At 47.7% G+C, this 12212-nt stretch overlaps 1 protein-coding gene across 1 annotated transcript in view; it reads right to left on the bottom strand.

The window, feature by feature from the left end:
- Nucleotides 1-12212, bottom strand: part of LOC311121591 (uncharacterized protein) — a gene marked incomplete at its 5' end in the record, with an annotated part of 74048 nt that overhangs the window by 53040 nt on the left and 8796 nt on the right. The window contains 2 exons of the mRNA XM_084196052.1: nt 6403-6549; nt 6661-7009. Coding sequence (XP_084052178.1) covers nt 6403-6549; nt 6661-7009 — 496 coding nt within the window. The remainder of the gene's footprint in view (nt 1-6402; nt 6550-6660; nt 7010-12212) is intronic.

Raw genomic sequence — 12212 nt, 5'->3', positions numbered from 1 at the left:
AGTAATGATGATGGTAGTAGGGGTGATGGTATTGATAGCCGTTTAATGATGGTGGTGGTAGTAGTTGTAGTAATGATGATGGTAGTAGGGGTGATGGTAATGATAGCAGTTTAATGATGGTGGTGGTAGTAGTAATGATGATGGTAGTAGGGGTGATGGTAATGATATCAGTTTAATGATGGTGGTAGTAGTAGTAATGATGATGGTAGTAGGGGTGATGGTAATGATAGCAGTTTAATGATTGAGGTGGTAGTAGTTGTAGTAATGATGATGGTAGTAGGGGTGATGGTATTGATAGCAGTTTAATGATGGTGGTAGTAGTAGTAGTAGTAATGATGATGGTAGTAGGGGTGATGGTAATGATATCAGTTTAATGATGGTGGTAGTAGTAGTAGTAATGATGATGGTAGTAGGGGTGATGGTAATGATATCAGTTTAATGATGGTGGTAGGGGTGATGGTAATGATAGCAGTTTAATGATGGTGGTAGTAGTAGTAGTAGTAATGATGATGGTAGTAGGGGTGATGGTAATGATAGCAGTTTAATAATGATGATGGTGGTGGTAGTAGTAGTAATGATGATGGTAGTAGGGGTGATGGTAATGATAGCAGTTTAATGATGGTGGTAGTAGTAGTAGTAATGATGATAGCAGTTTAATGATGGTGGTGGTAGTAGTAGTAGTAATGATGATGGCAGTAGGGGTGATGGTAATGATAGCAGTTTAATGATGGTGGTGGTAGTAGTGGTAGTAATGATGACGGTAGTAGGGGTGATGGTACTGATATCAGTTTAATGATGGTGGTGGTAGTAGTAGTAATGATGATGGTAGTAGGGGTGATGGTAATGATAGCAGTTTAATGATGGTGGTGGTAGTAGTGGTAGTAATGATGATGGTAGTAGGGGTGATGGTAATGATAGCAGTTTAATGATGGTGGTGGTAGTAGTGGTAGTAATGATGATGGTAGTAGGGGTGATGGTAATGATAGCAGTTTAATGATGGTGGTGGTAGTAGTAGTAGTAATGATGATGGTAGTAGGGGTGATGGTAATGATATCAGTTTAATGATGGTGGTGGTAGTAGTAGTAGTAGTAATGATGATGGTAGTAGGGGTGATGGTAATGATAGCAGTTTAATGATGGGGGTGGTAGTAGTGGTAGTAATGATGATGGTAGTAGGGGTGATGGTAATGATAGCAGTTTAATGATGGTGGTGGTAGTAGTAGTAGTAATGATGATGGTAGTAGGGGTGATGGTAATGATAGCAGTTTAATGATGGTGGTGGTGGTAGTAGTAGTAATGATGATGGTAGTAGGGGTGATGGTAATGATATCAGTTTAATGATGGTGGTAGTAGTAGTAGTAATGATGATGGTAGTAGGGGTGATGGTAATGATAGCAGTTTAATGATGGTGGTGGTATTAGTAGTAATGATGATGGTGGTAGTAGGGGTGATGGTATTGATAGCAGTTTAATGATGGTGGTGGTAGTAGTTGTAGTAATGATGATGGTAGTAGGGGTGATGGTACTGATAGCAGTTTAATGATGGAGGTGGTAGTAGTTGTAGTAATGATGATGGTAGTAGGGGTGATGGTAATGATATCAGTTTAATGATGGTGGTGGTAGTAGTAGTAATGATGATGGTAGTAGGGGTGATGGTAATGATATCAGTTTAATGATGGTGGTAGTAGTAGTAGTAATGATGATGGTAGTAGGGGTGATGGTAATGATAGCAGTTTAATGATGGTGGTAGTAGTAATGATGATGGTAGTAGGGGTGATGGTAATGATAGCAGTTTAATGATGGTGGTGGTATTAGTAGTAATGATGATGGTAGTAGGGGTGATGGTATTGATAGCAGTTTAATGATGGTGGTGGTAGTAGTAGTAGTAATGATGATGGTAGTAGGGGTGATGGTATTGATAGCAGTTTAATGATGGTGGTGGTATTAGTTGTAGTAATGATGATGTTATTGATGATGTGGTGTTATTATTATTATTATTTACTACCATTTTTTATTATTATTTGTTATTATTTATTATTTTATTACAATGTATATTGTACAGACTCAGTGAGTATAGCCTTGCTATTGAGGGAGGCCGCCATAGCCAGTAATCTCTCGAGAGCCAGGTCTGCCTATGTGCCCAAACTCAGAATTAAGCCTTGCGTGAGCACTAAGGGACTGGGTGAGGAGGAAGTGATAGAGTGAGAGACAGGGTGAGAGGTTGTGAGAGAGTGAGAGACAGGGTGAGGAGGGAGAGTGAGAGACAGGGTGAGAGGGAGTGAGAGAGAAGGTGAGAGGGAGTGAGAGAGTAGGAACTGCCATATCCCAGTAAAGTCCTCTTTAGGTTGTCTGTAGGAACTGCCATAACCCAGTAAAGTCCTCTTTAGTTTGTCTGTAGGAACTGCCATAACCCAGTAAAGTTCTCTTTAGTTTGTCTGTAGGAATTGCCATAACCCAGTAAAGTCCTCTTTAGTTTGCCTGTAGGAACTGCCATAACCCAGTAAAGTCCTCTTTAGTTTGTCTGTAGGAACTGCCATAACCCAGTAAAGTCCTCTTTAGTTTGTCTGTAGGAACTGCCATAACCCAGTAAAGACTTCTTTAGGTTGTCTGTAGGAACTGCCATAACCCAGTAAAGTCCTCTTTAGTTTGTCTGTAGGAACTGCAATAACCCAGTAAAGTCCTCTTTAGGTTGTCTGTAGGAACTGCCATATCCCAGTAAAGTCCTCTTTAGTTTGTCTGTAGGAACTGCCATATCCCAGTAAAGTCCTCTTTAGTTTGTCTGTAGGAACTGCTACATCCCAGTAAAGTCCTCTTTAGTTTGTCTGTAGGAACTGCCATAACCCAGTAAAGTCCTCTTTAGGTTGTCTGTAGGAACTGCCATAACCCAGTAAAGTCCTCTTTAGTTTGTCTGTAGGAACTGCCAAAACCCAGTAAAGTCCTCTTTAGTTTGTCTGTAGGAACTGCCATAACCCAGTAAAGTCCTCTTTAGGTTGTCTGTAGGAACTGCCATAACCCAGTAAAGTCCTCTTTAGGTTGTCTGTAGGAACTGCCATATCACAGTAAAGTCCTCTTTAGGTTGTCTGTAGGAACTGCCATAACCCAGTAAAGTCCTCTTTAGGTTGTCTGTAGGAACTGCCATATCCCAGTAACGTCCTCTTTAGTTTGTCTGTAGGAACTGCCATAACCCAGTAAAGTCCTCTTTAGTTTGTCTGTAGGAACTGCCATAACCCAGTAAAGTCCTCTTTAGGTTGTCTGTAGGAACTGCTTTATCCCAGTAAAGTCCTCTTTAGGTTGTCTGTAGGAACTGCCATAACCCAGTAAAGTCCTCTTTAGGTTGTCTGTAGGAACTGCCATAACCCAGTAAAGTCCTCTTTAGGTTATCTGTAGGAACTGCCATAACCCAGTAAAGTCCTCTTTAGTTTGTCTGTAGGAACTGCCATAACCCAGTAAAGTCCTCTTTAGTTTGTCTGTAGGAACTGTCATAACCCAGTAAAGTCCTCTTTAGGTTGTCTGTAGGAACTGCCATAACCCAGTAAAGTCCTCTTTAGGTTGTCTGTAGGAACTGCCATATCCCAGTAAAGTCCTCTTTAGTTTGTCTGTAGGAACTGCCATATCCCAGTAAAGTCCTCTTTAGTTTGTCTGTAGGAACTGCTATATCCCAGTAAAGTCCTCTTTAGTTTGTCTGTAGGAACTGCCATAACCCAGTAAAGTCCTCTTTAGTTTGTCTGTAGGAACTGCCATAACCCAGTAAAGTCCTCTTTAGGTTGTCTGTAGGAACTGCCATATCCCAGTAAAGTCCTCTTTAGTTTGTCTGTAGGAACTGCCATAACCCAGTAAAGTCCTCTTTAGGTTGTCTGTAGGAACTGCCATAACCCAGTAAAGTCCTCTTTAGTTTGTCTGTAGGAACTGCCATAACCCAGTAAAGTCCTCTTTAGTTTGTCTGTAGGAACTGCCATATCCCAGTAAAGGCCTCTTTAGTTTGTCTGTAGGAACTGCCATAACCCAGTAAAGTCCTCTTTAGTTTGTCTGTAGGAACTGCCGTATCCCAGTATAGTCCTCTTTAGTATGTCTGTAGGAACTGCCATATCCCAGTAAAGTCGTCTTTAGTTTGTCTGTAGGAACTGCCATAACCCAGTAAAGTCCTCTTTAGGTTGTCTGTAGGAACTGCCATATCCCAGTAAAGTCCTCTTTAGTTTGTCTGTAGGAACTGCCATAACCCAGTAAAGTCCTCTTTAGTTTGTCTGTAGGAACTGCCATAACCCAGTAAAGTCCCCTTTAGTTTGTCTGTAGGAACTGCCATAACCCAGTAAAGTCCTCTTTAGTTTGTCTGTAGGAACTGCCATAACCCAGTAAAGTCCCCTTTAGTTTGTCTGTAGGAACTGCCATAACCCAGTAAAGTCCTCTTTAGGTTGTCTGTAGGAACTGCCATAACCCAGCAAAGTCCTCTTTAGGTTGTATGTAGGAACTGCCATAACCCAGTAAAGTCCTCTTTAGTTTGTCTGTAGGAACTGCCATAACCCAGTAAAGTCCTCTTTAGGTTGTCTGTAGGAACTGCCATAACCCAGTAAAGTCCTCTTTAGGTTGTCTGTAGGAACTGCCATAACCCAGTAAAGTCCTCTTTAGGCTGTCTGTAGGAACTGCCATAACCCAGTAAAGTCCTCTTTAGGCTCTCTGTAGGAACTGCCGTATCCCAGTATAGTCCTCTTTAGTATGTCTGTAGGAACTGCCATATCCCAGTAAAGTCCTCTTTAGTTTGTCTGTAGGAACTGCTATAACCCAGTAAAGTCCTCTTTAGGTTGTCTGTAGGAACTGCCATATCCCAGTAAAGTCCTCTTTAGTTTGTCTGTAGGAACTGCCATAACCCAGTAAAGTCCTCTTTAGTTTGTCTGTAGGAACTGCCATAACCCAGTAAAGTCCCCTTTAGTTTGTCTGTAGGAACTGCCATAACCCAGTAAAGTCCTCTTTAGTTTGTCTGTAGGAACTGCCATAACCCAGTAAAGTCCCCTTTAGTTTGTCTGTAGGAACTGCCATAACCCAGTAAAGTCCTCTTTAGGTTGTCTGTAGGAACTGCCATAACCCAGCAAAGTCCTCTTTAGGTTGTATGTAGGAACTGCCATAACCCAGTAAAGTCCTCTTTAGTTTGTCTGTAGGAACTGCCATAACCCAGTAAAGTCCTCTTTAGGTTGTCTGTAGGAACTGCCATAACCCAGTAAAGTCCTCTTTAGGTTGTCTGTAGGAACTGCCATAACCCAGTAAAGTCCTCTTTAGGCTGTCTGTAGGAACTGCCATAACCCAGTAAAGTCCTCTTTAGGCTCTCTGTAGGAACTGCCGTATCCCAGTATAGTCCTCTTTAGTATGTCTGTAGGAACTGCCGTATCCCAGTAAAGTCCTCTTTAGTATGTCTGTAGGAACTGCCATATCCCAGTAAAGTCCTCTTTAGTTTGTCTGTAGGAACTGCCATAACCCAGTAAAGTCCTCTTTAGTTTGTCTGTAGGAACTGCCATAACCCAGTAAAGTCCTCTTTAGTTTGTCTGTAGGAACTGCCATAACCCAGTAAAGTCCTCTTTAGTTTGTCTGTAGGAACTGCCATAACCCAGTAAAGTCCTCTTTAGTTTGTCTGTAGGAACTGCCATAACCCAGTAAAGTCCTCTTTAGTTTGTCTGTAGGAACTGCCATAACCCAGTGGTCTGAAGTTAGGGTTTTGCTACCAGTGGTCTGCATAGTGTTAGGGGGAGAGGATGTGTCTGAGAAGGGGGGGAGGAAGAGAGGAGCTCTGGACTCAGACTGGCTTCACCACTAACTAATGTCTCAGACCTGCTTCACCCCTAACTAATGTCTCAGACTGGCTTCACCACTAACTAATGTCTCAGACTGGCTTCACCACTAACTAATGTCTCAGACTGGCTTCACCCCTAACTAATGTCTCAGACTGGCTTCACCACTAACTAATGTCTCAGACTGGCTTCACCACTAACTAATGTCTCAGACTGGCTTCACCACTAACTAATGTCTCAGACTGGCTTCACCACTAACTAATGTCTCAGACTGGCTTCACCACTAACTAATGTCTCAGACTGGCTTCACCACTAACTAATGTCTCAGACTGGCTTCACCACTAACTGACTGTCTGAAGACGGGTGGACAACATAAGCAAGACAAATTGCTACCTGAACATTTCATTGAGAGAAACAAGATGTAGCTATAAAGTTGGTTGGTTTGAATGACTTGATGTTCTTCTTTAGTAGATAGAACAGGTTATTAACCAGTTACAACAGGTTACCTCTTTTATCAAGGGGAGAAGAAAGAGAGAAACTAGAACATTTAAACGAGAGATCAGGTCAGTCTGATTCTCAAGGCCACTTAGAGTTAATATGCTGAGTGTCTCCCTGCATTAACGTCTGTACTGGAGGCCCCTGGGGGTCTGGGTCCAGGGATCTGTACTGGAGGCCCCTGGAGGGCTGGGTCCAGGGATCTGTACTGGAGGCCCCTGGAGGGCTGGGTCCAGGGATCTGTACTGGAGGCCCCTGGGGGTCTGGGTCCAGGGATCTGTACTGGAGGCCCCTGGAGGGCTGGGTCTAGGGTCTGGACTGGAGGCCCCTGGAGGGCTGGGACTCTGGGTCTGGACTGGAGGCCCCTGGAGGGCTGGGTCCAGGGATCTGTACTGGAGGCCCCTGGAGGTCTGGGTCTAGGGTCTGTACTGGAGGCCCCTGGAGGGCTGGGTCTAGGGTCTGTACTGGAGGCCCCTGGAGGGCTGGGTCTAGGGTCTGTACTGGAGGCCCCTGGAGGGCTGGGTCTAGGGTCTGTACTGGAGGCCCCTGGGGGTCTGGGTCTAGGGGACTGGAGGCCCCTGGAGGGCTGGGTCTAGGGGTCTGGACTGGAGGCCCCTGGAGGGCTGGGTCTAGGGTCTGTACTGGAGGCCCCTGGGGGTCTGGGTCTAGGGGACTGGAGGCCCCTGGAGGGCTGGGTCTAGGGGTCTGGACTGGAGGCCCCTGGAGGGCTGGGTCTAGGGGACTGGAGGCCCCCGGAGGACTGGGTCTAGGGGTCTGGAGGCCCCTGGAGGGCTGGGTCTAGGGTCTGGACTGGAGGCCCCTGGAGGGCTGGGTCTAGGGTCTGGACTGGAGGCCCCAGGAGGTCTCCGTCTAGGGGTCTGGACTGGAGGCCCCAGGAGGTCTCCGTCTAGGGGTCTGGACTGGAGGCCCCAGGAGGTCTCCGTCTAGGGGTCTGGACTGGAGGCCCCAGGAGGTCTCGGTCTAGGGGTCTGGACTGGAGGCCCCAGGAGGTCTCCGTCTAGGGGTCTGGACTGGAGGCCCCAGGAGGTCTCGGTCTAGGGGTCTGGACTGGAGGCCCCAGGAGGTCTCGGTCTAGGGGTCTGGACTGGAGGCCCCAGGAGGTCTCGGTCTAGGGGTCTGGACTGGAGGCCCCAGGAGGTCTCCGTCTAGGGGTCTGGACTGGAGGCCCCAGGAGGTCTCCGTCTAGGGGTCTAGGCTGAGGCCAGACAGGGGTCTGGGTGGCTCTGGATCTACTAGGGACCCACTTCCTGTGTGCAGCGTTGCCAAAGGCAGGCCCAGAGTAGGGGGAGAGGCGGGAGAGCGTGTCTCTGCCGTCCCCTCCGCTCTGACCTGCCGTCTGTCTGTGGCGTCTGTGAGATGCACTTAAAACTACAGATAACACTGGCTTAATAGGTAGAGGCTACTGAAAGCAGGAATAAACTGTTAGGCGGAGAGAGCAGGGAGAGCGGGCAGAGAGCAAGAGCAGAAAGAGGGGCAGAGAGCGAGAGAGAGCAGGGATAGGGGCAGAGAGAGGGACAGAGAGAGAGCAGGGATAGGGGCAGAGAGAGAAGGGCAGAGAGAGGGGCAGAGAGAAGGGCAGAGAGAGAAGGGCAGAGAGAGGGGCAGAGAGAGAAGGGCAGAGAGAAGGGCAGAGAGAAGGGCAGAGAGAGAAGGGCAGAGAGAGGGGCAGAGAGAGAAGGGCAGAGAGAGAGCAGGGAGAGGGGCAGAGAGAGAGCAGGGAGAGGGGCAGAGAGAGAGCGGGGGGGGGGGCAGAGAGAGAGCAGGGATAGGGGCAGAGAGAGAGCAGGGAGAGGGGCAGAGAGAGAAGGGCAGGGAGAGGGGCAGAGAGAGAAGGGCAGAGAGAGAGGAGAGAGAAGGGCAGAGAGAGAGCAGGGAGAAGGGCAGAGAGAGAGCAGGGAGAGGGGCAGAGAGAGAGCAGGGGGGGCAGAGAGAGAGCAGGGGGGGCAGAGAGAGGGGGGGGGCAGAGAGAGAGAGGGGGGGGCAGAGAAAGAGCAGGGGGGGCAGAGAGAGAGCAGGGGGGGCAGAGAGAGGGGGGGCAGAGAGAGAGCAGGGGGGGGCAGAGAGAGAGCGGGGGGGGGCAGAGAGAGAGCAGGAGGGGGGGCAGAGAGAGAGCAGGGGGGGGCAGAGAGAGAGCGGGGGGGGGCAGAGAGAGGGGGGGGCAGAGAGAGAGCAGGGGGGGCAGAGAGAGAGCAGGAGGGGGGGCAGAGAGAGAGCAGGAGGGGGGGCAGAGAGAGAGCAGGGGGGGGCAGAGAGAGAGCAGGGGGGGGCAGAGAGAGAGCAGGAGGGGGCAGAGAGAGGGGGGGGGCAGAGAGAGAGAGGGGGGGGGCAGAGAGAGAGAGGGGGGGGCAGAGAAAGAGCAGGGGGGGACAGAGAGAGAGCAGGGGGGGGCAGAGAGAGGGGGGGCAGAGAGAGAGCAGGGAGAGGGGCAGAGAGAGAGCGGGGGGGGGGGCAGAGAGAGAGCAGGGATAGGGGCAGAGAGAGAGCAGGGAGAGGGGCAGAGAGAGAAGGGCAGGGAGAGGGGCAGAGAGAGAAGGGCAGAGAGAGAGGAGAGAGAAGGGCAGAGAGAGAGCAGGGAGAGGGGCAGAGAGAGAGCAGGGAGAGGGGCAGAGAGAGAAGGGCAGAGAGAGAGGAGAGAGAAGGGCAGAGAGAGAGCAGGGAGAAGGGCAGAGAGAGAGCAGGGAGAGGGGCAGAGAGAGAGCAGGGGGGGCAGAGAGAGAGCAGGGGGGGCAGAGAGAGGGGGGGGGCAGAGAGAGAGAGGGGGGGGGCAGAGAGAGAGAGAGCAGGGAGAGAGGGGCAGAGAGAGAGAGGGGCAGAGAGAGAGAGGGGCAGAGAGAGAGAGAGCAGGGAGAGAGGGGCAGAGAGAGAGAGGGGCAGAGGGAGAGAGGGGCAGAGAGAGAGAGGGGCAGAGGGAGAGAGGGGCAGAGGGAGAGAGGGGCAGAGAGAGAGAGAGAGTAGAAACCTACCAAAAAACAATTAAGCATCAATAAATTCAATCCCTTTTAGACAACTTCCTGGACAAAACATTTTACTGTAATAGTGAAGGAGTAAACTTGGCAGTAGAAAACCTAAACAGTATATTTGACCTCTCAGCTTCCCTATCAAATCTACAAATTTCAAGCAGACAACCTAAGAAAATGTACAACAAAGACAAATGGTTTGATGAAGAATGCAAAAACCTAAGAAAGAAATTGAGAAACCTATCCAACCAAAAACATAGAGACCCAGAAAACCTGAGTCTACGCCTTCAATATGGGGAATCACTAAAACAATACAGAAATACACTACGGAAAAAGAAGGAACAGCACGTCAGAAATCAGCTCAATGTAATTGAAGAATCCATAGACTCTAACCACTTCTGGGAAAATTGGAAAACACTAAACAAACAACAACACGAAGAGCTATCTATCCAAAACGGAGATGTATGGGTAAACCACTTCTCCAATCTTTTTGGCCCTATAACAGAGAACAAACAGCAAAAACATATACATGATCAATTACAAATCTTAGAATCAGCTATTAAAGACTACCAGAACCCACTGGATTCTCCAATTACATTGAATGAACTACAGGACAAAATACAATCCCTCCAACCCAAAAAGGCCTGTGGTGTTGATGGTACCCTACATGAAATGATAAAATATACAGACCACAAATTTCAATTGGCTATACTTAAAACTCTTTAACATCATCCTTAGCTCTGGCATCTTCCCCAATATTTGGAAGCAAGGACTGATCACCCCAATCCACAAAAGTGGAGACAAATCTGACCCCAATAACTACCGTGGGATATGCGTCAACAGCAACCTTGGGCAAATCCTCTGCATTGTCATTAACAGCAGTGAAAACAATGTACGTGGTCAAAAGTTTTGAGAATTATACAAGAATTGGTCTTCACAAAGTTTGCTGCTTCAGTGTTTTTAGATATTTTTGTCAGATGTTACTATGGTATACTGAAGTATAATTACAAGCATTCCATAAGTGTCAAAGGCTTTTATTGACAATTACATTAAGTTTATGCAAAGAGTCAATATTTGCAGTGTTGACCCTTCTTTTTCAAGACCTCTGCAATCCGCCCTGGCATGCTGTCAATTAACTTCTGGGCCACATCCTGACTGATGGCAGCCCATTCTTGCATTATCAATGCTTGGAGTTTGTCAGAATTTGTGGGGTTTTGTTTGTCCACCCGCCTCTTGAGGATCGAGAAGTTGCTCTCGGAGGATGTGTTGGTACCATTCTTTATTCATGGCTGTGTTCTTAGGCAAAATTGTGAGAGAGCCCACTCCCTTGGCTGAGAAGCAACCCCACACATGAATGGTCTCAGGATGCTTTACTGTTGGCATGACACAGGACTGATGGTAGCGCTCACCTTGTCTTCTCCGGACAAGGTCTTTTCCGGATGCCCCAAACAATCGGAAAGGGGATTCATCAGAGAAAATGACTTTACCCCAGTCCTCAGCAGTCCAATCCCTGTACCTTTTGCAGAATATCAGTCTGTCCCTGATGTTTTTCCTGGAGAGAAGTGGCTTACATTTTACATTTTAGTCATTTAGCAGACACTCTTATCCAGAGCGACTTACTGTTAGTGAATGCATACATGTTTTTTTGTTTTTTTCATACTGGCCCCCCGTGGGAAACAAACCCACATCCCTGCCGGCCAAACCCTCCCCTACCTTGGACGACGCTGGACCAATTGTGCGCCGCCCATGGGTCTCCCGGTCGCGGCCGGATGCGACAGAGCCTGGACTCGAACCAGGATCTCTAGTGGCACAGCTAGCACTGCGATGCAGTGCCTTAGACCGCTGCGCCACTTCTTTGCTGCCCTTCTTGACACAAGGCCATCCTCCAAAAGTCTTCGCCTCACTGTGCGTGCAGATGCACTCACACCTGCCTGCTGCATTCCTGAGCAAGCTCTGCACTGGTGGTGCCCCGATCCCGCAGCTGAATCAACTTTAGGAGACAGTCCTGACATTTACTGGACTTTCTTGGGCGCCCTGATGCCTTCTTCACAACAATTGAACTTCTCTTCTTGAAGATCCGATAAATGGTTCATTTAGGTTCAATCTTACTAGCAGCAATATCCTTGCCTGTGAAGCCCTTTTTGTGCAAAGCAACGATGACGGCACGTGTTTCCTTGCAGGTAACCATGGTTAACAGAGGAAGAACAATGAATTCAAGCACCACCCTCCTTTTAAAGCTTCCAGTCTGTTATTCTAACTCAATCAGCATGACAGAGTGATCTCCAGCCTTGTCCTCGTCAACACTCGTACCTGTGTTAACGAGAGAATCACTAACATGATGGCAGCTGGTCCTTTTGTGGCAGGGCTGAAATGCAGTGTAAATGTTTTTTTGGGATTGAGTTCATTTTCATGGCAAAGAGGGACTTTGCAGTTAATTGCAATTCATCTGATCACTCTTCATAACATTATGGAGTATACGCAATTTGCCATCATCAAAACTGAGGCAGCAGACTTTGTGAAAATGTGTATGTGTCATTCTCAAAACGTTTGACCACGACTGTACTGAGCAAATGTCAAATTGGCTTTTTACCAAAATAACATTTGAAAGACCACGTATTCACCCTGCACACCCTAATTGACAAACAAACAAAACAAAACAAAGGCAAAGTCTCCTCATGCTTTGTTGACTTCAAAAAAGCTTTTGACTCAATTTGGCATGATCTGCTATACAAATTGATGGAAAGTGGTTTATGGGAAAAACGTATGACATTTTAAAATCCATGTACACAAACACCAAGTGTGCAGTTAAAATTAGCAAAAAACACAAACATTTCTTTCCACAGGGCCGTGGGGTGAGACAGGGATGCAGTTTAAGCCCCACCCTCTTCAACATATATATCAACGAAATGGCGAGGGCACTAGAACAGTCTGCAGCACCCGGCCTCACCCTACTAGAATCTGAAGTCA

This window comes from Coregonus lavaretus (assembly GCF_964263955.1).
Source record: "Coregonus lavaretus genome assembly, contig: HAP1_SCAFFOLD_154, whole genome shotgun sequence".
In the NCBI taxonomy this organism is placed as follows: Eukaryota; Metazoa; Chordata; class Actinopteri; order Salmoniformes; family Salmonidae; genus Coregonus; species Coregonus lavaretus.
Note: the sequence above shows the minus strand (reverse complement) of the source record. Positions and strands in the feature narration are given on the sequence as shown.